General features: G+C 34.3%; 6 protein-coding genes across 8 annotated transcripts; 4 read left to right on the top strand and 2 right to left on the bottom strand.

Annotated features, from left to right (window-relative positions):
• Positions 1 to 23: 23 nt before the first annotated feature.
• LOC142540374 (putative mitochondrial import inner membrane translocase subunit TIM21) lies at positions 24 to 2,975 on the top strand. Of its 2 annotated transcripts, none has more exons than XM_075646477.1 (7): positions 24 to 214; positions 291 to 379; positions 486 to 646; positions 1,513 to 1,691; positions 1,789 to 1,837; positions 2,376 to 2,495; positions 2,604 to 2,975. In XM_075646477.1, the coding sequence occupies exons 1-7, from the start codon at positions 177 to 179 to the stop codon at positions 2,760 to 2,762; spliced, it is 795 nt and encodes a 264-aa protein (XP_075502592.1). In that variant the 5' UTR covers positions 24 to 176; the 3' UTR covers positions 2,763 to 2,975. The 2 variants fall into 2 exon arrangements, with proteins under 2 accessions (XP_075502592.1, XP_075502593.1); XM_075646478.1 differs by having other exon boundaries at positions 70 to 214; positions 298 to 379.
• Positions 2,976 to 3,164: 189 nt separating this feature from the next.
• On the top strand, positions 3,165 to 9,841 carry LOC142540373 (putative methionine--tRNA ligase). The gene is made up of 12 exons (XM_075646476.1): positions 3,165 to 3,345; positions 3,440 to 3,538; positions 3,643 to 3,813; positions 4,091 to 4,156; positions 4,789 to 4,854; positions 5,330 to 5,443; positions 5,783 to 5,964; positions 6,318 to 6,408; positions 6,517 to 6,585; positions 8,420 to 8,511; positions 9,060 to 9,123; positions 9,511 to 9,841. Exons 1-12 carry the CDS (start codon positions 3,280 to 3,282, stop codon positions 9,613 to 9,615), a joined length of 1,185 nt encoding a protein of 394 aa, XP_075502591.1. The 5' UTR covers positions 3,165 to 3,279; the 3' UTR covers positions 9,616 to 9,841.
• A 1,754-nt stretch (positions 9,842 to 11,595) lies between these two features.
• Positions 11,596 to 14,218, top strand: LOC142540372 (WRKY DNA-binding transcription factor 70-like). The gene is made up of 3 exons (XM_075646475.1): positions 11,596 to 12,024; positions 12,770 to 12,871; positions 13,607 to 14,218. Exons 1-3 carry the CDS (start codon positions 11,711 to 11,713, stop codon positions 14,100 to 14,102), a joined length of 912 nt encoding a protein of 303 aa, XP_075502590.1. The 5' UTR covers positions 11,596 to 11,710; the 3' UTR covers positions 14,103 to 14,218.
• A 621-nt stretch (positions 14,219 to 14,839) lies between these two features.
• On the bottom strand, positions 14,840 to 16,959 carry LOC142540371 (WRKY DNA-binding transcription factor 70-like). Its single transcript, XM_075646474.1, has 3 exons — positions 16,463 to 16,959; positions 15,577 to 15,678; positions 14,840 to 15,427 (listed from the first exon to the last, which is right to left on the bottom strand). The coding sequence occupies exons 1-3, from the start codon at positions 16,810 to 16,812 to the stop codon at positions 14,986 to 14,988; spliced, it is 894 nt and encodes a 297-aa protein (XP_075502589.1). The 5' UTR covers positions 16,813 to 16,959; the 3' UTR covers positions 14,840 to 14,985.
• A 1,789-nt stretch (positions 16,960 to 18,748) lies between these two features.
• On the bottom strand, positions 18,749 to 21,658 carry LOC142540370 (uncharacterized). Of its 2 annotated transcripts, XM_075646473.1 has the most exons (4): positions 21,492 to 21,656; positions 20,972 to 21,263; positions 19,577 to 19,849; positions 18,749 to 19,182 (listed from the first exon to the last, which is right to left on the bottom strand). In XM_075646473.1, the coding sequence occupies exons 1-4, from the start codon at positions 21,524 to 21,526 to the stop codon at positions 18,913 to 18,915; spliced, it is 870 nt and encodes a 289-aa protein (XP_075502588.1). In that variant the 5' UTR covers positions 21,527 to 21,656; the 3' UTR covers positions 18,749 to 18,912. The 2 variants fall into 2 exon arrangements, with proteins under 2 accessions (XP_075502588.1, XP_075502587.1); XM_075646472.1 differs by having other exon boundaries at positions 20,972 to 21,658.
• Positions 21,659 to 22,872: 1,214 nt separating this feature from the next.
• Positions 22,873 to 23,884, top strand: LOC142540369 (small ribosomal subunit protein eS27y-like). The gene is made up of 4 exons (XM_075646471.1): positions 22,873 to 23,051; positions 23,139 to 23,240; positions 23,333 to 23,361; positions 23,498 to 23,884. The coding sequence occupies exons 1-4, from the start codon at positions 23,049 to 23,051 to the stop codon at positions 23,622 to 23,624; spliced, it is 261 nt and encodes an 86-aa protein (XP_075502586.1). The 5' UTR covers positions 22,873 to 23,048; the 3' UTR covers positions 23,625 to 23,884.
• Positions 23,885 to 27,237: the final 3,353 nt, after the last annotated feature.

Below are 27,237 nucleotides of genomic sequence, written 5' to 3'. Positions count from 1 at the left end.
TAAATAGATGGAATAGATAATAAACATCGGGGTTGATTGCCGAATACAGAAGTTAAGCGGGTCTAAATTGAGATATCCTGCATTAGCAGACTGCCAGAACCCTTACACGTTAGGGTTTTAGCAAGGAGGTGGAAATCCTGAAGAAGCAGAGCACACCTGCTCTGAAACAAAGAAAAATGAAATCGATCAGGGCTCTTCAAATCATATTTACCAGGTATTCTTAGCACAGGCTTTACGAATTCACTCGATTGTTTTTTTCATTCATTTTATTAATGCTCAGTTGCACATAGGTTGCAGGTGGCTCAGGAATCTGGTATCACGATAAGACACGTTATTCGAGCAGAAAACGTTCGCAAATTGAATACGGATATGGCAGCTGGTCAGTATACTTATTCCTTTTTGTTCAAATAATGACCTGGAAATTAAGATTTTTTATGGGTTTTACCGCCGAGTGGAGAATTTGATCGGATGATGATGTTTGGTAGGCGTCTCGGTGTTGTTTAGAGGATTGGGAAATGGAAAATTTGCGAATCTTCGTTCGTCTTTGGGAGTTTTTGAGGTCAATGGGGTGAACATTACACTTCCTGGTTATGCTAGGTCCATGGCATCAAGAACTTCCGAGTCAACACGCAAGAGCTCGAATGAGGTTTTACTTTTAACCTAAACGCCATTAAAAATCTTGATATCTTAATGTAGAAACCTTTTCTATCACCTCATATTTGACTTAGTACGTCTGAAGGAAGTTACAACAAAATTTCAAGAATCCCCGTGAGGGATACACCACCTTGCCTCTTACCGGGCCTGTTTTTTATATTGCATACAACCTAAAGCACTCGTGTCTTCCTGCTTAGTTGCCCTGTTTCCCATGTGAACGAAAAATCGAAAACATCACAATGCATTCGCTCTCTTATCTATTATTAGATATTGCTAGCTTATATTCCTTCAAGGCTTTATTCTTTGAGGCAAAGTCGTATTAAGAATTTTTTCTGAAAATTATGAAATGCGGATCTGAAGCAGAATGAGCCCCTATTTCACCGGTCTTCCCTGCTCTGGATCTATATTCCAATCTTTAAAAATTGCTTGTGAAGTAAATATAATAATAAATATCAATGGGTTAAAAAGAAAATTGATACCCCTACTGATGCTCTGATAGTTCATGGAATTTTGAGACTTCCAAATAAATCATATATATCTACACAGCAGGACTGTACTGACTAACAAATCTTACCAGGTGTTGTGATTAATGCAAGAATGTTTTGTAATTTTGCATATTGATTACAGGGTCAAGCTAGATAATATGCTCATTATACTGTATGTATCTGCAACTCGCGAACTCCACGTTGATTTGTGAACTTCAAACATTTGATCGTCTAGAATAGCATTTAAGTCATCAATGCTAACTTTAAGCTTAAATCTTCTCTTGCTAATAATTTTTTTACTTGCTATATTTACCATTTTGAAATTACCTTGATAATCAAAGATTTACTTTTATTCTTTATTTTTTCCATACAGACCAAAAGAGATGTGACCGCAGTCGAGGATCCATTTGATGCTCCAACATATAATATACCTGAGAAACCAATGACATTTACTGAAGGAGCTTCTTATAGTGTTCTCATCCTAGCTGGGCTGGGAATTGCAGCAGCTGCAGGATATGCTGTTTTTAAGGAACTTATATTTGAACCTAAAGAGTGAGGTTTCTTTACGAAGGAATAAACTTGTGGTATATGATGAAATTATTGGGAATGAAACCTTATTTTCTGACTTTTATATACCGATCTTTATCAGGTATAAAATTTTTGGGAAGGCTCTTGAAAGAATAAAAAATGACAGTCAGGTTCGCACAATTATATGTTTTTTCTTTTCAACTTCCAACTCTTTTTCATGTGGATTTTACTCATCTTTTGATCAGTGGTTGTGAATTGATGTAAAACATGATCAGGTAAATTTTCGTGAATGACAGTCACCGGATTAGAAATATTTGGGCATTGAACGGATTATTCATATCTTCTAACTTTAAAGATCCTCTCACTTCTTTTCCTAAACTTGATTTTTGGTCTCAAGTCAAACGATGAAGTCTGGTCTCTTGATAGGAAGAAACTCATGGGAATTTTTCTGTGAAATCATCATGGATTTATAAAAATTTTAAAATGACAAGAAACTCAACATCCTGTCGGTTCCTAGACTTGATGATTTGATTTTTAGCGACCACAAACTCAGCATCATGTTGGTTCATAGACTCGATTTTTCGGATCCATTTATCTAGGTCTTTGATATTGGTATCGAGTTAATGACACAGTTCTTGATTTTATCTCTGTACCTCTCCAATCATTCCTGTGATTCTGCTTTCGACATTTTTACCTCCTTTGGACCAGGTTAGAGTCAGAATCGGATCCCCTATAACTGGGTACGGCCAGGAAAGCCGGAACCGAGCTGCTCGCCAACGCATCCCTAATCGAATATGGACCGATGAAGATGGCAGCGAGCATATTGAGGTAGCCTTTTCTTTTCATATCTGTAGTGCCTACTAGAGTACACAACAATGTAATGTCTCTGTCTGTTAGGCCTACATTCTATTTACGGATCTATCTGGCAAATATTAGGTTAATTTCCACATTCGCGGTCCCCATGGAGCTGGGTTAGTTGGTGCTGAGATGTTCAAGGACAAGGTTGATAAACAGTGGAAGTTTGTTTATTTGATGGTCGAAATCAGATCACCGTCCCCAGCAAGACTCCTGCTCGAATCTTATGTTCCAGCGTGAATTAGCTAAACTGATTCTCTTGCCCCTGCGGAATGAATAACTGTTGAATCTTTCTTTTGTTTTGCTCCTTTTTTGTCTGGACGAAGTCTTTATTTGAAACTTAACGTATCAATGTGTAATAACTTTGAGCAGTGTACAGATGAAAAATACTAAGAACTATGAGCAATGTAAACACCGTACATTTTGCTAGAAGAATGTGCGTATTATTTTCTTTTCCTTTTTTTAACATAAATATTAGTAATTTTTATACAAATAGAAAAATATAATAATATCATATCAGATTATCAAATTGTCATTTTCAAAGTATTTATTTATTATTTCAGTTGGACTGAACAAGGGAAAACGAAATTGGGCCCAGTCAGTAAAGCCCACTAACAAGAGTACCACATTCCAAATTTAAAACCCTAGAGAATAAATTTCTGGTGGTTTATCACTCAACTATCGGGGATTGGAGTTAATATTAATTTAAATTTTCCGACAAGGAGAGTGATTTTGACACAATTTAAGATTTCGATCGATGGCATCTGTGATTGCGAAGCAAAATATTGTTTTTGCTCTCTGTAAATACCTCTCGTTGGATCCGGTAAGCTTCATTTTCGTTCTCTTTTCATTTATGGACGTTAATTAATGAACTTTTTGAGAAGGGATTCAAAGTCTTCGATGCCTTGGTTTTGCAGAATGAGTTTTCAAGTGATTTGGGGAGTGACGTGAAGAGCCTCTGCGCACGAATACTGAGTTCATCAGGAAATGGGGATCTACAAGTTAACAACAAAGAAGTAATTTTATACGTTTTTATGGTTAATTTTATATTTATTTGTGCTTTATTTTAGTCGCTTGAAAATTAAGCATTTTGGTGCGACCGACTTAATCTTGGTGGCAGCTGCTGAAATGGATAGAATTTGCTGAGTCGCTTTTGGAAAATTCCAGTGTGACTTTGGAAAGTCTTGGCAAGTTGAATGAAGAGTTGATCACAAAGTCTGTTCTTATGGGAGGTGGACTGAAGCCATCTGAAGCTGATATGATTGTCTTTTCAGTTGTGCATTCGGCTGTGGTGTGTGGTTTTTGTTTTCTTTAATAAACTGTCGTTATTATGCCAATGAAAAATGTACTCTTTTGTGATTTGCTCCATATATTTTGATTTGTACTCACACTTGTGATTGGATGTATTGAAGAGTCTTTATTTTACGTTTCTTGGTCTATATCTAGTGAGTATTGATTAGCTTTTTGGACATTTTAGACGGATTTACGGATATTGAAAGTAAGGAGATTTCCTTATTTCTCACCCTGTATTGTACAGTTGTGACTAACAAGCTTTTTGCGAGTTTCAGAATGATCTTTCAAGCTCTGACAAAGCCAAGCTGCCACACTTGTTGAGATGGATTGATTATATTCAGGTATGAATAGTCGGTTTCCCGAAGATTGAGTTTTTCTTATCCGATTTAACGGTATAAAGAAACCAATCTTGATGTCCTACAAAGAAGGTACAAAGATTTTCAAATGATATTTCAAGTTAATATTGATTGCTCAGGCTAGTGTAGTTGACCAGAATGCTTCCAAAGATTGTGTTCCAAAAAAAGATGTTAATTTCTGATCTTTCTTGGTCCCTGAACATCACTGAATGATCTCGTCCATTAAGTGATCTCGTCCATTAAGTGCGTATTTGTGGGAGTTCTTGAGCGAAATAATTAGATATTTAGATGTGTACTGCTGAAAAATCAGAATCATTCTCCTTGGTTCTTTATGGTTTTAGATAGATGTAAAACATCATTAGTAGTTCTTGGGTACATGCCACTCATTATAAACACTTTGTGCCTAATATGAATGAACCTAATGCCAAAATCTGGTTATATATTTTTTAATGGATTTCCTTCAAAAGAAAGATATATTAAATTGCATATCTCTTATACTTTCTGTATTCTATGCGAGGTTCTGTGGCGACTAAAGAAATGCACATACTTTTATTTGTAGCACCTCTTGATTTTTCCCCCGTTGCTCCCTTGTTTATGAACTCGTCTTCCTAGTGCAGAACAAGGAATATTTTGGGGAATTATTCAAAAAGATTCTAGTGGAGAATGTCCAATGCATTCCCTCAGTGAGTAACTTGCTACTCTATTGTGGTCATTATCTGTTTCTTTTTTATGAATGATTGATTACCAATTTTGTTGCATTGATCTCTACTGTCATAGTTGGAGCTATAATATGCTAGGAGTTACGGAGAAACATGAAAGCACCAGTGAGAGTTCAGATGGTCTTTTGTTGTTTTGTGTTTTTCTTTTATTGACATGTAAGAGAATGGATAGCTTTCCTTCTCATGATTCCGAATATTTTTCATGCTAAAGATACAAACATACGAGAGGACCAATTGTTCTTAAACATGCTGTTACTTTTCCATGGGAACAGAACAAGGATACCAAATTGTTCAAACTCGAGATAAATTGCATTTATTTGGATTCCGAAATTGGAATATTTTTGTGTGCGTTGTTGTCTTAAAGTTATTACTACTCTGCATCTGAGAACAAAAATAAACTGGAATTTGATGTATTAATATTTCAACAATTGATTCGGAGGCGTTAAAATCGACGAGGAAGGTTGATGATTCCAATGCAAAGAAAACTGTTCAAGAAACGAAAGAGGCTATCAATAAGGAAGCAGACTCGAAAGCGAAGAAAATTGCTGACGCAGTAAGTGCTTCACCTGTACATTTTCTTCTAATTGAAGTTATAGTCGGAAAACTTTTGGTGGCGATTTTTAGCATGAAGTGTACTTTGTTTTTCTTGTGATGAACACATACTCATGGCAGAATGGACCTTGCTACTACAATCAATTGCCTATGATTTGTTTCAAACTGCTTCCTTTTTTAAAATAATTTCTATTTCTTTCTATTTTAAAATGCTGCTAATTCCATAAACATGCAGAGCCTTTCTATTAGCATTTTTGTCATTGAAGTTGTCATGGGGCGTAAGGACATGTACTAATATGCTTACACTAATATCTCTCCCTGTTTCTTTGAAAAACATAAGGAAAAGGTTGAAGCAGCCGGTCAAGCTACCCCAGACAAAAGAAAACTTCCTGAGAAAGAGCCAGGCAAGGCCAGGCAACCTGAAAAGGAGGTGGAAAAGAAAGACGAAGAACTTAGCGTCAGTCTACTTAAAATACAGATTGGACATATTCGTAAAGCCTGGAAACATCCTTCAGCTGATAGGTGAAGTAGCTATGCCGTTGTTTTCTTTGTTCCACCCCAACTTGCATCGACTAAATTTATGGCATTCACATGATTTAAGGCATTGAATATCTTTTATAGTCATACCTATGACCTTCTTCTCCTTTCTTAATGGGATTTTATTCTGAAATATCTGATGTCAAATTTATTTTGTTTTGATAATTATGTTTAATTCGTGATGGTATCAATTATCATTATCGAGCACACTGTTTCATGTACTTCTGTTTTTCATCCAATTGTTCCTCTAGAGATGAAATTTTCATCTCATGTGCAAAACTCAATGAATACTTCCAGTAAAGTTGGGCTGTCTCTTTATTACTCATTTTGAAATGCAGCTTGCTGGTTGAGGAGATTGATATTGGAGAAGCCAAATGCAGGCAAGTGGTGAGTGGCCTGGCAAAATATTGCACTCCAGATCAGTTAAAGGTACGAATGCTCAGTGTACATTGAAACTTGTTTTACATCCTGATTAAGTTTGGGTTTTGTAGGGTGCTGTTAACATCTAGTGGTTCTTGTTTTACCTTGTATTTTCAGAACCGCCGAGTGGTACTGATAACAAATGTAAAGCCTGGGAAGTTACGAGATGTGATGTCAGAGGGATTGGTATGTTCCCATTTTTCCCCTGTTGTTGACACTATGCACGCCCAACACCCCCCTCTCTCCTACACCCCAAACCCCACTCCTGAAAACAAAGCTCCCTGCTACAGCAGCATTAGGCTTGCCATGTTTTAGAGATCAACATCATATTCATTATCATCTCCCAATCTTGTTAATCTTTGTAGCGATCTTACACGAGCCACTACTAAACATAATTAAACTTGATAACAACAATTAAACAGCGGAATCCAAATAACTTTTAATCATCTTACAACCCAAATGAAAACAATACAATAATCTCAATTTTAATCGTTAATACAACCAAATCGAAATCATAATTATGTACGAGAATACGAGAAACCAAATAAAATTTCAACTGGATCACCACAAAAAACCCAACTGCTCTAGCCGCTGTCTTGGGCCCTTGGCAGTCCGAAACGTCCACCCTAATACTTGCCTCGTGGAATGGGGTGTCCAAGATGAAAACAAGAACGTGAACGGCAATCACCCAATACAATAATATATGAGTAAACAAAATGATATGATGCATGTGAAATACAATATGCTCGGATATCAAGGATCAAGTAAAAAATCTCATGCTTGGTCTAGAGGCGCCTGAGTGTGTAGTCTCTGATCTGCCCTAGGTATGTTTTGGCTATTACATTCATCATCAAGATGTGGACCTACAATGTCCGGGGTCATCAAAGCCCGTAGGTCCCGTCGCGCCTGAGTGTGTAGTCTCTGATCTGCCCAAGGTATGTTTTGGCTCTTACATTCATCATCAAGGCGTGGACCTACAATGTCCGGGGTCATCAAAGCCCGCAGGTCCCATCGGACATGTAGCTCTCGATACCCAACCGTCCACAATACAGAACAGGGCCGAGCGACCCCAACAAATGAGGTATATCTCAAAAGATATCTAGCCCAATTAGATATGTCATGCATAATATCTCATACAATAAAGCATGTATCACGCAACAGATAAATATACAACATATAATAAGTGTTTATACTACGATTGAATATCTCAGTCAGTACATCACATACCTCACTAAAACAATCTGACAGAAAGTTTGCTCGTCTGAGCCGAAACAATACCAACATACTGAAACCACTATCAAGCAAGATTCAGAATCATTAAACATGCCTCAAAGTTCTTCTTATTGATCCTCAAATCTCTATTTAAGTCTTTAGGTTTATACCTTCGTCCGTCGTTAGACCTTTGATGAAGTCTCGATCTGCTTGTCTCGGTTCACCGACCTTTCCTCGAGTCGACACTAGCTTCGAAGCTTTCCCACACTAATCGGCCTTAGAAACTGACTAGAAAACATAAGGTGTATGGCTTGAACTCGAGAGAGAGAAACTAAAGGAAAGGAAACAAATGAAATCAGCTTTCATTTATAGACTGCGTCCAGACTAATTCACAAGATTTGAACACAATCTTTTCTGCCACGTGTTGTACTCTTATTCATCTAGTTGGGTTTCTCGGGATAATATAATTTGAAATAGATTTAGTGATTCGTCTGGTTGAATTTCTCAGGATAATGTAATTTGAAGTAGATTGGGTGATCTATTTTCAATTCGGTGGATCCCAATATGTCGATCCTCAATTAATTTCTTTATGTTACTTAATTAACAACTCTTTAATCATGTCTTAATTAGTAATATTTGATTCGGGTCATCACAATCTTAATCTGCCCAAGTTTATTTGAAATCCATGCTAAATAATTTATTTTTCTTATGAAAGCGGGGTAGGTGATACTTTCTGCATCTACAGTCTCTTCTGTATTGGAGATCTGTCATGATGAGTGCCTTTCTTTTCCATCTCTTTAAATTCCAGGTGTTGTGTGCTTCTAATCAAGATCATTCCATTGTGGAGCCTCTTATAGCTCCAGACGAGGCTAAAATTGGTGAATGCGTTACATTTTCTGGGTATGTCTTTCCTATTAATTCTATCCAGGCATTTTTATTTTTTTGTTGTTTGCCAGCTTATGATTCTTTCTTAAGCAAATTTTAGCTCACTATTACCATAGATGTTTAGCTTTGGATGCGTTTTTTAAGGGAAAAATTCCCTTTCTTTTCATGCATAAATGTTTTACAAACTATCTTGTGAACATTTTCAACTTTGGACAAATTTAATTTATTTATATTGTCTTGGGTTCTTGTTCAACTTTATGGGCCATCCGTGTTATTCATATTGATTTTTTATGCAACCTTTTTGTCTCGTATTTACACAATTTTTTAAATTTTTCAATACGTAAGATATTTAGTTTGTGGTGTGTAAACAGTAATCACAATTTTCTGTTGTATTTGAACTCATGTGCAATGTCATCTTATTCTCCCCTGTCTTCCCATCTTCATTCCGTTATAACACAATTTACCATTTCGCCAGTGAATAAACTGTCATCAGCTTTAAGTACAACAATGGCCTCATTTAAATAACTAGATTGCTGACATAACCAACTTAATGTTCAATCCAGACACGTCGGAAGGCCTGAAGAAATTTTAAACCCCAAAAAGAAACAGTTGGATAAGATAACTCCGGTATGTATTCTTCTCATTTTCTGAACCGGTGAGAGCATGACCTTACCTCACCCTGTTTCCTGATCATTTAACTGTTGTAAATATTCTACACTGCAGAGAAGGCACATTTTCAGAAAGTTTCCTCTTGCTAAATATCTCTTGTATTACATATCATATGAAATACAAGCAATTGGGTGATTGTTTGCTTGCTGTCTTTCTCGATTACTAGTGAATAAACCCCACTGCATAACATTTGTGTAAAAATCAATTTTAAAGTTCGTGTTATGTTAATTATTTACTAACTTTATTTATATTTCTTTTTTGGAACAAAAACAGAAGGAATAGTTGCATGTAATTTTATGTTATGCGTCATGATCATGATTTAATACGAATCCACTATGGATGCAGCATCTTTTCACCAATGATAAGGGCGTCGCCACATTCAAGAACATCCCTTTTATGACCTCTGCTGGACCCTGCACTTCATCCATTCCCAATGCCACCGTCAAGTGAATAGCCCCATCCATATGGCGATAGTCTTTGGATTGGCGTGGCGTCTCACAAAGAATGTGGGTCTCACACCAATGAACGATGGATAAACCCATTGGCACCGTGGGGCGTATCATTTCCCCAAATGAATGCCTTGCAACGGCTGTACTCTATATTGATGCTAATTAAATGTTTTGTAATTTTGACGAGTAAACAAAGTAAAATATTTCATTTACTTACTGTGGCATCATCTCTGTATAATTTCAGGGTTAAAATTTGTGTGAGACGGTCTCACGGGTCGTATTTGTGAGACTGGTCTCTTATTTGAGTCATCAATGAAAAAATATTACTTTTTATTGTGAATATCGGTAGGGTTGATCTATCTCATAGATAAAGATTCGTGAGACCGTCTCACACGAGATCTACTCTAATGTCAGTGGCCGATATATCCATCTGAATTTGTAGAAAGAAGGATCGTGTCTTTCATAGAAAATGTCGAATCGAGATTGGATGCATTTAATGTTGAATTGAACTTGTCAAAAAAAGCCGTTGGGACATATATAAAATTTTGCATTTCAGGTTCAGAATCGAATATAGTAGTATTTGAGATGTAATCACTCGCAAAATAAAAGATAAAATAATTTCTGGATATTTTTTACGTGTGGATGATTAGAGTATATATGAAGAAAAATTAAACTACACGTTATTCCAAAGTTATGTTGGTTTAATATCTTGTGGTGCTATTGGTTCAATATTTGTAATTCTAATGATAAGTTCTAAAAGGTGAATTTCACGGGTAGATCACTTGTGAGATGGTCTAACGAATCGTTACATGTGAGACATGTCAACTTTATCGATATTCACAATAAAAAGTAATACTCTTAGCATAAAAAGTAATATTTTTTTATGGATGACTCAAATAAAAGATCAATCTCACAAAATACGATCCGTGAGACCATTTTACACAAATTTTCGCCAACTTCACGTAATTCCCCGTAATCATTTTCATACCTCAAAGCCAGAATTAAATATAATCGCCTAATTGTAAATATTCTTTCTCGCAAATATAATTTATTTATCAATATATTATGTTTTAATTCAATGTTTGAAAATAATATACTATTTTTTACACTTTTAATTCAAAAGGTGACGCCTAGTATGCCACTTTCTTACCAAATAAAATTGAATCTTATAAATAAACATTATTGTCTTCCTTCTAATATGTGACTTGTCCACCAAGCGATAAGGTTTAGTAAGCTGAATTAATTTTTTTAAATTCTAATTGACTTTAATCTGACGTGGTATCAGATTTTGGACATTATCACATTAGATTTTGCATTAATTTTCGTCACAAAATCCATATATTCACACCTTGTGAGGGCCAATTATAGCGAAATAAATTAGAATAAAACACTACTCGACTTAATTAGTGTTCGTAAATATTTTAAAAAATGATTATTTACTTTTCCTTTACAAAACTTTGCAAATTTGTAAAGAAAACATCAATAATTACTTTTTTCTAAGAATTTGCCAACACTACTTTAATATCTTATATATATTAGCAAAGAGTTGAAGAAAATTATAAATAAAAAATGGAACCTAAATGCTTAAAAAAAAAAATAGAATATGTATCATGTGAGACAGTCTCATAGATCTGTATATGTGATATAAGTCAACTGGTCTATACCTACACTCTTGATGAAAAATAAAAAATTTTTTACGTTTTGAGTCGAATTAAATATTTATGTCACAAAATTGATCCATAACAAGTTTTTTTTATAAAAGAAATATATACTCTCGATTATGTAGACAAAGCGCTAAACCTCAACCTAATTATACAAATCAACAGATAAAGCACGTCCACTAAAAAGTAAAAACAGATAATTGTCTTCTAAATAATGTAATTATTGCGTCATCCGATTACATAGTTTGATTACGTCACCCTCTTGGCTCTGTCAAACCTCAAAACTTTTAAAGGGTTTCGCCACAAATTTGTTATCTACCACTCTCTCCACTTTCCGACAATATAATAAATACTTCCATAAATCATTAATACAGAAAATAAAAGAGGAAACCCTCGTCTGTTAGATCTCATTGAGTTGAAAAAGGCCAGAAAAAAATGAGGAAATTAAACCAAAATTTACGTGCTATAGAGAGAAGATTGATGGAAGAGTTATTAGCAGGCAGAAATAGTGCAATCGAACTCCAAACCCTTCTGCATAATTCTGTTAAAGATGAAGGGTCGACCTCAAGTGAAGAACTTGCCATGAAAATCTTGAGATCTTTCACTAACGGTATTTCGATCGCGAGCTCGTGCACCGCCGTCTTATCGGCTCAGCTCTCCGCCGTTGACTGTGGCGGCGGCGGCTTGACCAGTTCCGGCGAGGGGACGAAGAAAGTGGTCAAAGACAAGAGGGGTTGTTACAAGAGAAAGTGAGATTTACCATGTCTTCTTTTTATAGACATAATATATATATGGATATTTGTGATTTTTATATGTGAACTGATTACTTCATCAAAAATGATTTCACCAATCAAGAATTACCAATTTAATACTTTAAGGAAAGATGGATTGAACAGTACTGCACATACTTTCTAGATGCTGATCGATTGTGTCATCTAGCTAGCAGTTTAATTTCATCGTGAGCTATTCAATCTTGCGATATCTTTTCACTATTTGCAGATAATTATTAACTAACTAAAAAAGGTGAACCCTTTTTCCCCTTTAATTTTTCTTTTTCCTGTTTTGATAAGATTGGTGATTAATTTTAAATTTCAACTCTTTTGCTGTCATATTCTGCTTCTATATATGCGTGGTATTTTCTTGTATGGTTCAATATTAACACATTGCATGTTCATTTGCTGTGGTCATCAAGACTTGGAATAGGGTACAAATAATTCAGGTCTAAGAGTGCAAAATCAACTTCTTCTTCTTTTTTTGCATTTTCATTTGTGCACTAATGATTATATTTACTAATTCAAGGATATGGCTGTCGCTATTTGTTCAAAAATATGTTCTACACGTGAGTACTAAGAGATTCAGATTAATCGGATATTAGTGTAGAGATCGATACCCGTAGATGCCCTTGATTAATGATCATAGATTTATTAAAAATGTTATATGTTGTTGAAACTGCATTTTGCTTTTGTTTTGAACACATGTATTGCTGGTTTGTAGAAGGACCTGTGATTCATTGATAAAAGAGTCCCCTACGGTAGAAGATGGATGTGCATGGAGAAAATATGGCCAGAAACATATCTTGCACTCCAAATATCCAAGGTAAATTGATTCAAGTATATATTATATATATAGTATCTTATAATAATTGGCCCCTATGATTTTAAAGGGAAATTATATGTTCTTTTTTAGAAAAAAACTGGGTGTTCCATATATCTAGAGCATGTAACCTGTGGGAACTATGGGCTGTGAATATTAGTTTCTGTATGAAAATTGAAGAATATAATGACAAAAACTTGTGAGTTTAAAGAAGCTAATTAATGAGCTCTTGAAGTTTCACTTTCAACTTCTAGACCTAGAAAATAGAAAAATTGTGATTTTGAATCATTATATCCAACACATTAAATTATTTAGTGGTGTATATTGGGATATTGAGAGGATTTCAAATTCGAGATTTAAATTTAGCTCATTTGTTTGAGCGGTATTTTTGAGATTCATGGATTTGAAATCATACGCATGCAATTTTAACTTGTTTATTAACTAATGTAATGAATTTCAAATTTCCACAAAATATGTTCATTTGACATTCTTCCCTAATTGAATTTCTTCTCAAAGCCAAATACCACTTCAACGATTCTTGCAAAGATCAAGCTAGAAACCAAACCAACACTGACAATTACAACAGTTATTGCAGTGCCTACGACAACGGATTTTATCCATTGTCGTTTGGCGTTTTTCTTGTAGTGATATTATATGATCATCCAAATGTAATTCATTGTCAGTAAATGTTTTTCTAATAACCATGGGATTAAATTTTTCTTTTTTTATGGTCCACAGATGCTATTATAGATGCACACACAAGTCTCAAGGCTGCAAAGCTAAAAAACAAGTCCAAAAAATAAAGGAGGATCCATTGTATCAGATTACGTACTTCAGTCATCACACTTGCACTGACACGCAGATGATGTTTCCACAGCACATCGTGGAACCGGACTCGATCGAATCCAATCTACTCAGTTTTCAAGGAAGTAATTATAACCATTCCCAAAAACCTGCCAATGTTTCTTTGCTGAAACAAGAATTCGAGGCCGTAGACACACAAATTGTTGGTTTCCCTTACGCAAAATCATCTGTAAACACGAGCTCATGGAATGGAATTATCGGGTCGGGTTCCAGTGGATGTAAACAGGTATTGCCTCCAACAATACCCGTCCCTGGTGATGATCTAGAGGAAGAGGCTTCAGGGTTATATTCGTGCGCATCGATGAATAGTTTTCATGGGCTTGAAATGGAAGTTGATCAGCTTGGTGACATAGACTTTGAACAATGGTAAGATGTAAACTATTCTCATGTTTAATGTTATCTTTTAATGTACTGACTACATGTTCGACGCTATATTCATATGTTGTGTAATAATTCATACAAAACCACGGTTTTATCGTATGGATCGATATATATGTACGTTTGTGATGTTATATATACTCTCACTTGTATGGATATAAATTTTTTTCCCCGCAATATATATATATATATATATATATGAAAAGAATTTTACATAATGTAGGTGGAGAGTTATAGCTTGATATCCAATTAATTGGAAACGATGTAGGAGCAGATCACAAGTAGTGTTCATACACTAGCTTTACAGTAAAATCAACTTCCGACATGAAATTTTTTATCCCATTGGCAAATATTTTCAAGGGAAATGGGCTTTGGAATTCTTCTTTCCTTTTGTATTAGGAAAAAAAAAGGGTCTTCGTTATCAGGTTGAACGAGGTTTATATATAAGTGTATATGTGTACTGGTATGAGAAAACTTTGCTGTCGTGATTGAATAGCAACGTGTAGTACGCAACTGAAATGTGATTCGATTTCGGTTCAAATCCCACCACTGTTAGGCCTTAACAGGTATTTTTTTGTTATATAAGTTTTCGTATTTTTCAAAATAATTTGAGCGTAGTCAAGCCGATCCGACTCACAGTTGCATACATTCCGAATCATTTTGTGGGAGAGAACGCTTCTATTTTTTCAAAATAAACTACGTTGAAATACATAAATACACACAAAAAAAGAAGCAATTATTACGTATTCAGCAGGAATTTATCAGACGAGATAGCCATTTGCTTTATACACTACAAGTCTCTTAATTTATGTAACACACAACAAACATCATATTCTGTATGAAAAGATACATATAATATGATCAGTGTAGCTAGTTTATATCTGATAGAAGTCTATATCACTTAGTTGATTAACCTCCATATCGATCCCATGCTGCGAACCAGTCATTGATGCACACGAATAAAGCCCCGAAACCGCTTCTTCTAGGTCATCATCAGAGACTAATATTCTTGGAGACCATGCATCCGGCCAGGTGCTCGGATTCTCAGATGATTTAGGAGGGAAACAAACCATATGTTTGTCTTCCTCGGACGACGAAATTTTCGCAGGGTTTGGAGTTGGTCCAAAACTTAGTAGATTTGATTCGGGGGGGTCTGATTCAAGGATGAGTTCGTGTGGAAGTGGAGCCAGTGTATTCGCACAGGTGTGCTGGTTAAAGTAAGTGGTTTGGTAAACGATTAATGGTTCCTCTTTGATTTTCTGAACTTGTTTTGTTGCTTTGCATCCCTGATGCTTGTGTGTGCACCTGTAATAACATCTGCATGTACAACATAACCAGTAAAATAAATATAGATTGGAATGCTTTACAGGACCTCCGGTTTAAAATATTAATCACTAGCAATTTAAATAGCAGTTAAGGCCGAAGGGCGGGGGGAGGAAAAAAACGAGGAAAGACAGTCCGATTACCTCGGATGTTTACTGTTCAAAATATCTTTCTGACCATATTTTCTCCATTCACGCCCATCATCTATCGTTGGAGATATCCTTGTCCATGAATCTGAGGTTCTTCTGCAGAGTTCAATGAAATAAAAAAGAATTCAATACAGTAACTTTAGCAATACAATTTCTGTTGTGAATTAAGAATTCAAATGGATAAATCATATCAAGAAAACCATATTATTTTTAGTTTTGTAAGTTTCTTTTTTAGAATTCATAGTTAAGCTAGCAGTCAATTTTAACATAATTCACACCCACTAAACACCCATCAATAAATTAATAACTGGTCAATTGAGTTGGTGAAGTTGGATCCACAAAACCTTATCTCTATGTACCATATTCCAAATCTTGAAATGACCACATCCAATGAATTTAAACAAATAATTTTCCCAAGAGAAAAAAAAGGCCACAAACACACGCACAAACTTTATTTTTAAAAAAGTTTATATGATGCTAAACTTTCTATTGCTTTCAATGATTTGTAATTTTGTGCTTCATGATGTATTGATATGATAGATTCATATATCAAAACGTAAGTGCAAAAGCCACCTTTCTTGTTTGCTTTATCCATCAAGTGGCGAACACTGTCGATGAATCAACATCGTAGGTGTACGTTTATTGTCCTACTAGAAAAAAAAACTACTGCAAAAAGAGAGAGCTTTTCAGTAACTAACTATACAAGGAAATAATCTTGATTCTTGAGGCTCATGTTCTTGAAAAAAACAATCTATTTGCTCAATATAATTTAGGATTTCGTTTGATGTTAAATAAATAAAAATATCTAGAAAAAAACAGACATCATTATTCCTAGTTCATATATGATGCTAAAAGAAATAATCAATATATATAATCTCACGTTCTTTTGTAGTAGCCCCTCCGATCTTTGAGCAGCGTCTTCTTCTTCTTCTTCCTCCCGCCGGGAGACGCTGAACCACCACCACCTCCTCCGTCGGCGGCACCACCTCCAGCAGAGTCAACGGAGTCGATCTGGGCTGAGGCAGCGGTACTGCCAGAAGCCACCATTGAGAGACCCTCAGTGAAAGATCTCAATATTTTCATGGCGAGCTGTTCTTGACCCGAGTACTCTTTAAGATTAGCAAGCTTACGCAGAAGGGCTTGGAGTTGGACTGCACTTTCCCTTCCTTTTGTTAGCTCTTCCACTAATCTTTTCTCTATCACATTCAAATTTTCACACGAGTTTCCCATTTTGTTTTTTGAGATCTACGAGACAGAGGTTTTGGTTTAATTCCTCTATTTCTTCGGGGTTAATATACGTACATATATATATATATGCATATGTATATATTATATATATTGACGGAAATAATTTTTAATGTTGTCCGGAAGACAGTGGCAAATAAAAGGAAATTCCAGCTATTTGATAAGGCCGAGGGGTGGTGACATCATCTCCCTTACATCACCTGATGACGCTATATGTGCTTCATTTTTTCCATGATTTTATTGTTATTTTATATCTCTTGTAACTTGGAGATAGATATATTTATTTTCATTTTTGTTTCTAAATTTAATAGCTTTCATGATAGGTATAGATTCGATCGATCGGTATCATGAATATAGATCCGTGAACCGTGTCACAAAAAACTTAATCTTTTTAAATTTGTTTTTGGTTGGGTACTTGGGTTTAATTTATTTTAATAATCCTAGCTAATAAAATGTTTGACTACAATTTATGTGTTGTTTATTTATCTCATATGGACCAAATTATTAAATATAAAATTACAATAGTATCTTTCGTATTTTTTTAATTTATATTTCTTAATCATTATTGAAAGTTGTAAAATTATAATTTATCATGTTATCTCAAATTTAATAACTCAAACCAAACATATTGTTATATATTCAATATTATTTTATCTCGTAGTCAAATATTTTAATAAATACAATATTATAGGTTCACATAATTTCATCAACGCAACTAAACCGACCCTTCAAAAATGTCGTATTTATCATAATACGAGGTCAAATCTCTTTATTTATAATTATTTTAATTTATTGATTGTTTGAAACTTTGTACAAGATTATTTTTTTTTGAAAATCTTATTACATGATCTAGATATTTTTATTAAGTTAATTTAAAAGTTATATAATCAAAATTTTGTGTCAAGTTGTGTAGTGCTAGAGGTCATATTTGAAATACAATGAATGGAAGATGGGGACAAAATTTTAAGGAGGGTGGCAATTAATCAAATATTTAAAAAGTACAATAATTTTTTTTATTCGATCAAGTTGATATTTAAATAACCTCAATCGTACCTTGAATCATCACATCATGCTCAGATGTAATAAATGAAAATTGTATATTCAACAATTAATTGTAATCCGATCAAATAATTTGTTTCCCTTGGTCAACCTGTTCACAGCAAAATATGTCAAGTGCCGAATTAAATAATAAGATTAATAATTTCACGTTAACCCTTTGAATCATACTAATTCACCATTATTGTGCTCCTTTTCCATTTTTTTAAGACGTAAAATCCGTTGTCGTTATTATTCGGCGTATATTCGGTAAACTTTTGGGTAGCCTGCAACTCATATTATCTAGATAAATAATATTGGACAAACTCTTCAAGTGCCGAGTTCACTCGCACTACTTACCATCCAGTTGCGGACTCGGACATTTGTAATATGTAATACGCGCCGGAAGTTTTGATGTAGCTAGTAGGATTGGATCATGAGCTTGTTTGCACCAGTCATTCTGGTCCTCCATCGGTTTTTTTTTTTAATTAAAAAAACCTGGTTTTATCCTCAAAACGATCTATGGATGGAACTGATTTATTGTAAGATCTTCAAATTTTAGATGTTCAATCTTTGTTACTCAAATCCAGGCTCCAACTGCCTGATTGGAAATTCGTGTAAACGTACACATATTCTTGTAAGTGAATTGACGGACTTTAATCTGCTAGATTGATTTGTTGAATTTAACTCAAATTAAAGTTTAAACATGGGTGCGACTCAGTGATTTATTAGATTCGATCTAAAATATTAAGTTTTTACGAAACTCGTATTATCAATCAAACTTGTGGGTTGATTTAATTTTGTTTTAATTACTAAATATGTCATTCTTCTCTTCAGGTCCACAAATTATCGAGTAAAATAGTTTAAACTCAAAATCAGCTTCAAATATATTAAATCATGTCTGCATTCAATTTGAAAAAAGTCAAATATTATGTCCACCGTGTATGACAAGCACTTTTTTGTCAGGCTAAGATATAAGCTCTGCCAAAGAACTCCAGAATGAAAGGCAAAATAAAAAAGTCAAAATGGATATGAAAAACGGAGACATAGCTACTGGGTCTCATTTTTTTCCAGCTTTTCAATTTCTTGGCGACGTTTTCTTTCTGCTTCTTCAAGTTCCCTTGCAGCATCCTCCTCGTCCTCCATTTCATCACGATCTTCAAACTCCTTAGTTGCTGCCATTGCTCTGACAACAGGATCTCGTAGTTCAGAAATCAAACCGCCACCGATCCGATACTCTTCTTCATCCCCAATCAAGAACAGCCGTTGATCAGGTCCACTTGCCATTGGAATATCCACTGCCAATAACTTCATATCATACTGCCAATAAGTAGCAGTAGAAATTATTGTAGGAGTTTATACATACCCAACACAAGTCAACTCTAAAAAACTCAATTCGTTGAGAATAGATGCGAGTCTGATACTTGGAGGCATCTGAAAGTAAAAGACTATAAAAGCACACCCATTTGATTCGAATGTACAGAAACACAAAAAAGTTCATGATTTATATGGACATCGATGTGCATCTTAAATTCACGAGATCAGAAATGAATGTTAAAAACCTGTAGCCTACAAGTACATTGCATGATAATTTCCGAACATATACTACACTTAAACGGAAGGGGGTAGGGGTGTTTTTCTTGATTTACTCAAATCAACCAACAACTTCCATTTCATTAATGAAACAAATAACTTAAAGTGAGTTAAAGAAAACCTGGCCTTTTTTCTTCTTGACTTCAACACTGACCAAACCTTTCCTTTCCGAACCCTGTATAGGGAAAATAAGAAAACATCTTTTGCTCCTTAAGCTTGGCTGGAAATTCTTCAGTGTTATACCCCCACCCGACATCACAAAGGCTCGCAAATCAGTTCCAGTGAGTGGGGCACCCATGACCTCGAGAATTCCAGCGGATGTATTTAATCTCCTCATTGCCATTCTGTAAACTGTATCTGGATTAACCGTGAATCTTGCACGAACATACAAGCCCTTGACATGACAAAAAGATAAAGTTGTCATCGTTAGTCAAGATGTTCTGCAAATGTTACAAAACATGGTCTGAATTGCATGTATTGGAAAAAAAGAAAAGATGGAGAATGGAAATTTTCCATTTCAGTGTTCATTGAGTAGAGAAAACGTGTAGTCGGACAAGTGTGTAGCGCATGGATACCAATGCATCATATCAAAAATATCAACTTAAGTCCACGAATCATTCCCTTTCTTGTCCCTCAATATATCCAAAATATAGGGGGGTAATTTATAAACCGCTGATTCTTTCCCCTGAGAATTACTTGCACCATCCCCCATCTCCCCATTTAACACATCACACAATTCACTGCACCAACAAGCCAAGTAGCAGTGGAAACGGGGAAGAAAAAAATAGACAGACACAAAAAGATGTATTAACAATAAATCCAGCAGAAACTGCAGCTCAAAACAAGGAGCTACGAGCCTAGTGGATCAACTAGAGCGGGCATCTCAAGGACGGGGACAATCGTATGTCACTAGCTAAATGCAAAACAACACTGCAGGCAAGATGAAGAAAACTCGGTGCAAGCATTTTTTGCAAGCTAAGAGAAGTTCAATTCATAATTTTAAGTCATCTGCAAAGTATCTTCTCTTTGCTCCTTACATATGTCAAATATCTGGAGTCCAATTGAGCCTTCACTGCACCTCAGCAGTCGAAAACTGAGACATGTTTAACTATATTCACTGTAACTCGACACAACATTACAATGAAAATTTGAAAGATTCAAAACTAGAATTACAGACACGATTTAACCCCTCCATGGTTGTGGCCCAGTGTGTATATTAACTTGTCATCATGCTATGATCGCGCAGAGGTGCGGGGATAAGAACAACTCATAATGTATATACAGGTTCAACACAAGGAAGCAAATAAACATATATGCCGCCACACAGGTGAAGTCATATTATTATGAATCTACGACAGTAAAACCAACAAAAAAACACGCCATTAGATAATGAACACCATAAAAGATATTCATTCATCATCAATGGAATAATTAACCAAGTCCGACACTAAAATTGCAACAGAAATTAACGATGAACAATCACTACAAACATTAGAAACCGGAGATCGGAGCTCACCGCGAATGCCACGATAGCCGATGAAAGAGCTAGAAATCCATATTTTGCCATGCCTTCAGAAAACCCAATAAACATATTAGCAATCCCAAACAAGACCCTCCACAGCAAAATGCACACCACCAGCCCAGCAGCACCCAGTATCACCAGATAATTTCTCTTCCAAAATGCCTCGATTTGAAGCCTCCCCGCCTCCCTATAGCGTGTAAACGCCTTCTTAACAGTCGCCCCAGGGTTTCTCACTTTTTCCGTAATTTTTTTCGAGCCCACCTCATAATTCTTCGAAGAAAAGTACCTAAACCCCAAATTACTTCTGTTCAGCCATAATCTGACATCTGGGTCTAGATTTCCGTATAATTTCGTAAACGTGGTTGAGGATGAAATATAGGCTCTGTAAGAATTTGATGACCATGTAGAAAAAGCAGGGTTCTGGATTATTTTAGGGTTTTTAGTGATGAAATTGGAAATACCACTGGTAGTGGGATTACCTGGAGCTGACTTCGATACAATATGATGAAAATACCTGAAAACGAATCTAGACGAAGAAGATTTTGCCATATTCTTCCTCTTTCGATTACGCTTGAAATTTCCCAACGGGATTAGATTCACGATTCACAAACTCGGAGTACGATCGATTGACTTGCAGGAAGAAGATTAATCAAACCGCTTCTCACGAGGTCTACACTCCACATACATTATATATAGTAGAGACACACGGAAAAATAACATTCGATCTCTGAATTATTTTTCTTACAAAACATTTGTTTTCAATTCGAATAAATAAGAATTTTCATAAAATACTTATTGATCGAACATACGCAATCAATGTATGCAGCGAGTTTGTAATGTGAAATTTTAATAAGTTTTATGAATTATGTTGAGTGTAAAATTAAATTGACAACCAGATAAAAATTAATTCTTGTAATTTTCTTAGAAAACAATATGTTATATAAATTAGATTTGTTGTGAGACGATATCACGAATCTTTATCTGTGAGACGGGTCAACCTACCGATATTCACAATAAAAAGTAATACTCTTAGCATAAAAAATAATATTTTTTCATGGATGACCCAAATAAGAGATCTGTTTCACAAAATACAACTCATGTGACCGTCTCACACAAATTTTTGTCTTCGTAAAATAATTAACACACAAAAATGTTTAAACATAAAATAAAATAAAACCAAATTATAAGACAAATAGATACCCATCATGATTAAAAAAACCCGACCCGACCCGACCCGTCTTTATTTTTGAAAAAACTCCACTCCCCGTCCCAACATAAAAATCAGAGATGTCAAAAGATTGAATTTGTTTGACGAGTCTGACCTATTCATCATAGGTAAACAAAACCAACTTGAACCAAATGAATACTATCGGTGTCGAAAAAACTGAACCATAATCATCAAAAACCAAACCTGAGTCTCGGTTTGGCTTGGTTTGATGTTTTTGATTCGGTTCGACTTAGTTTCGATGATAAATTTATTTTGTTATTTTATTAATTTCATTGATATTATATCTTTATTTTTATATTATAATATATATATTATAAAAATGAAAGTACTTTATATAACTACTTCGGTGAAAATTTTAAAATTACAAATAACTATTTTATTTTTAATTAATTTATTAATTATTCATTGTCTCATTATCTTTTATATATTTAATCTTACTTGTTTGAACTAATAAACTAACAAAAAATTTTAAAATAAAATTAATTACTGCACTTAATTCTAAAAAATATCAATCTCAGAAAAAAGATTGCGTGCAAGTAATTTCTTTAAGGCGCTGGGGTCTCCAACTCTTATATATTTTAAATTTAATAATTAAATTAAAAAGCGCAACTTTCAGGCCTGGGAGGAAACTACATTGTCATCGTAAGACAGTGAATGGACAAAAATATCCTGCGACCTGGACAACTTAAATGGAAGGCTGAGATATAAGCTCACAATCATCCGACGGTTCATAGTTGTTCTTGTTTTATATATTTATCATCGTCAAAACCCTAACATCAACTCTCTTTCACTTCCAACCATCGCCGTCTAGGGTTTTGGCACGCCTCCATTCCCGGAGAAAACATGGTGAGTCACTGATAAATCTTTGATAAATGCGATTTATTATTCTTTTTCCCAGACGATTCGGCCCATTTGATTTGATTTATTTGGTAGGTTCTCTCAAACGATATTGATTTGTTGAATCCGCCGGCTGAGCTTGAAAAGAGGAAGCATAAGCTCAAGCGTCTGGTCCAATCCCCAAATTCATTCTTCATGGTACCACGATTACACTTTTTTTTTTCCTGTTTTAATTATTGATTATTTTTCGTATCTTTATTTATTGAATGATTTTTTCTTTCCTGTTGTAGGATGTGAAGTGTCAGGGTTGCTTTAACATGTAAGATCATTTTTTTTTCCGCACCAAAACAAGGGAATTCCTGAATTTTTTTCTATACCAGATATTACTTGATTTCATGAATGAAAGATAAAATTTTGGGATCTCATCTGTGTGGTTTCGTTCGTTTCTCTTGCAGAACCACGGTTTTTAGCCATTCGCAGTCGGTGGTGGTGTGCGGCAACTGTCAGACTGTGTTGTGTCAACCAACTGGGGGGCGTGCGAGGCTCACAGAGGGATGCTCCTTCCGGAGAAAGGGAGACTAAGAGATTGGTGATGAATTCTCTGTTTTCGTTCTTGAGGTCAATGGCAATGATTTTCGGGTTTGATTTCTTGAAGTATAATATCACTCAACGAGGAATGACTCGGAAATGCTGTCGGTCTTTTTTCTAATTACCATGTCATGCTAAAATTTATTGGAAGAATTGATATGTATGCGACTTATGCTTTTATATCTATTTGATTTTGCTGTGAATCAAACCAATGCATGTATTGTTTGAATTTCCATTTTTGTCATGATGTTCAATCTTCTTCTTGTGAGTTTATGCTTTAATGCGTTTCTATGATTCACTTGGTACTTTCTTGATGGCCTGTGGTGGTAATTTGGGTTAGATTAGTGTCTATATCCTTGAAGCCAGGTTGACGACAATCGTGTCCTGTTTAGCATTTGCTGCACCCCATCAAGAAAATTGTAAAAGTGTGAAGTATTGTCGAATATTATTTGAGATTTTTATTGTTTGAGATTTTGTCCGACCCTAAAATCAGGTTCTTGACGCTGTCTAGTTCAATCCAGTGAGCATTCGGCATTCAATAGCTCTTTTGCTCTCTTGCAAAGGGTGATTAGTACAGATTTTAAAATGACTAACTTAGGTAGCTCTTGGTGCGAAAGAATTTGATTTCGGGAGGGATTTGAAAAATGGATTGTGTAATTTCAACTCTTTTAACAACTATCATTACATTACATGAGGTAAAAAAAGAGTGTTTTGAAATTCATCCTATGTATGAATAAAAAGATTAAACTAAAAAGATTTGGCAAGTTCAATGGCTCTCGAATCATGCATGAATTTGATATTTGGCAAGTTCGATGGCTGTTTTCCGATCGAATTTAATATGGTGTGGTGGGTTATTGTTTGTTCCTATTCTTGTTTTTTGTTTGTTGTTTTTCGTGGTAAATTTTTTTTAGAATTCTTGTTTGTTTTTTAATTGATATTGATAAATACAGGTCGTTGGTGTTTACACATGGGTTTTTTTTATATATTAAACGCTGCAAAAATTGTATTGTAGTTATCAAAAGTGTGCTGGGGAAAATTGTTAGACCTCCAAATTAAGAAACAAAGGAATATTATAAAGGGAAAAATCTATAATTTTAGTTCCTTTCGGTTTTGTAATAGATCAATGCAACAACTCGTTATTTTTCGGTCATGAATATGATCGCAAATTTGTAAAGATACTATATTTACAATTCAAGGACATGTTAAAGACTCGTCAATTTATTATATAAAATAATCTGTGCAGTATATCAGCTTAAATCATATTTTATATAAAAAAATTGATTTGGAATATACTTATAATTATAAACAAAAAATCATGAAAATTGAAAGCAGTGAATGATCATACATTATCCCCATATTTTGTAATTTAGGGTTGTAATACTGTTTTCAAATTTAAATTGCTAATATTTTAAAAATGTATTAATTGCAAGGTCCACGGTGAAATTACGATCATTCTCTCTCCCTGCGGGATACGTTATATATTTAAAATTTAAAGAGTTTTGGCCAAATTAGATATTTATGATGCTATAAACAATTAATGGAATCATTATGTTAATAAACAATATCTAAATGTATAAATTTAAAGCTGGGGAAAAGTCAAACCGGTCAAATACGAATAATTTGAATCATAAAATAAAATTCTATTTAAGATTAATAATTTTATTCCACGAGATTTCTCAACCCCCCATCTCGCCACGTCCAAGGGTAACTGGAAAGTCATCCCTTGTATTAGTTCTTATTATATTTTTTAAATAAGATCTGCTGAATTGTTACTAGGGACCAAGTTGCTTTATGGTAGAGTCACCGAACAAAGTACTTTTGAATCACTGGTCCACCTTTATATATATAATATATATATGACAAAAACTATGTGAGACGGTCTCACGGATCGTATTTTGTGAGATGAATCTTTATTTGGGTAATCCATGAAAAAGTATTACCTTTTATGCTAAGAGTATTAATTTTTATTGTGAATATCGATAGCATTGACTTGTCTCACAGATAAAAATTCATGAGATCGTCTCGCAAGAGACTTACTCTATATATTTATGCCGAAGCAAGTACTTTTGAATCACTAGTCCACTTTTTGTCCTACTTATTTATTATATGAATATCTCTATACATATTACTTATGACCTAACCCTATATTATTGTATAATAAAATATATATATCGTGATCATTAACTCCGCACACAACTAACTCATCACGATTAATGTATGAACTTCTATCGTGACTCAATAGTTATTGAAGTTACATACAATACTTCATCATACTAATTAAAAGCAAAGTTTATAACTTCTCCTAATTCTGACAAAAATCCAAAATTAAGTTACTATGAAATTATCATTCATGACAATCCACAATTTTATGTTGCTAAAAAATTTATGTATAAAATAAACAAGCCAACAAGGGTGAATGAAAAACTCGAAACAAATATTATAAATCACCCACAAGTCCACGTAAATCTTTTAAAAAAACTCAAAAATAAAACTCAACTACACACCATAGGAATCACATCCCAAAAAACTTATCAAATCGTCCCAAAAAATAGATAGATTGAATTGACAATTTCCTATCTCGCTCGCTCATATAACAGGGCGGCTCACCTTATTAACACATTTTGACGACTCTATTTTCCATACATAATGTGATTTAACATGAATTTCAGATACTCAATTTTGTTCGAGTATAAAAAAGTCATAGTTTATGTGCAAAAACGTGTGTGAGACGGTCTCAAATGTCGTATTTTATGAGACAGATATCTTATTTGGGCTCTCCATGAAAAAATGTTACTTTTTATGCTAACAATATTAATTTTTATTGTGAATATCGGTAGGATAGACTCTTTTTATTGTGAATATCGGTAGGATTGACTCGTCTCATAGATAAAGATTCGCGAGACTATCTCACAAAATACGCGAGACTATCTCACAAAATACCTACTATAGTATATGTAGTTTTAATTCGAAGAATTTTAAACTATTGACACAATTTATTCAAAAATTATTTTAAGAAGAAGTTAATGTAACATATTAAATTTTGAAAATTTGATCCATTTATAATTTAAGAAAAATTATTTAAATTATAAATAAAAAACCTTGAGTAGATATAATATGAAACATTATTATGGATTTATATATGTGAAATTGATTGACTCGATTAATACTTAAAATAAAAACAATAATTTTTAATTTAAAAATAATATTTTTATGTATAGTGTTATTGTCACAAAATTGAATTGCGAAAATTATATGTTTAATAAATTCAATATTAAATGTATATCAATAATTGTAGTATGTACGGTGTATGCATCGTGAAAACGTGTACCCGGAATAATGGCTTTTTCTTTTCTTTTCCTTTTATTTCTTTTTTTGTATGTTTGTTTGTTTTTTCAAGCTGAACAAATATTATTTTTTTCGTAAACCTCACTGTTTATCTTCGCTCGTCTGACTTTTCTTCTGTGAATTTCTAAGCAAATTCCGCAACTGATGAATTTCTCATTGGCATATTCCATATTACCCAAGAAATCGTCACTTTTTTGTTGATCTTCAAGAAATTTTCCGTATATTTTCATTTATGGAGACATCAAATTCTGATGTCTCGAGT

This window comes from Primulina tabacum, chromosome 3 (genome assembly GCF_025594145.1).
Source record: "Primulina tabacum isolate GXHZ01 chromosome 3, ASM2559414v2, whole genome shotgun sequence".
Taxonomy (NCBI): domain Eukaryota; kingdom Viridiplantae; phylum Streptophyta; class Magnoliopsida; order Lamiales; family Gesneriaceae; genus Primulina; species Primulina tabacum.
Note: the sequence above shows the minus strand (reverse complement) of the source record. Positions and strands in the feature narration are given on the sequence as shown.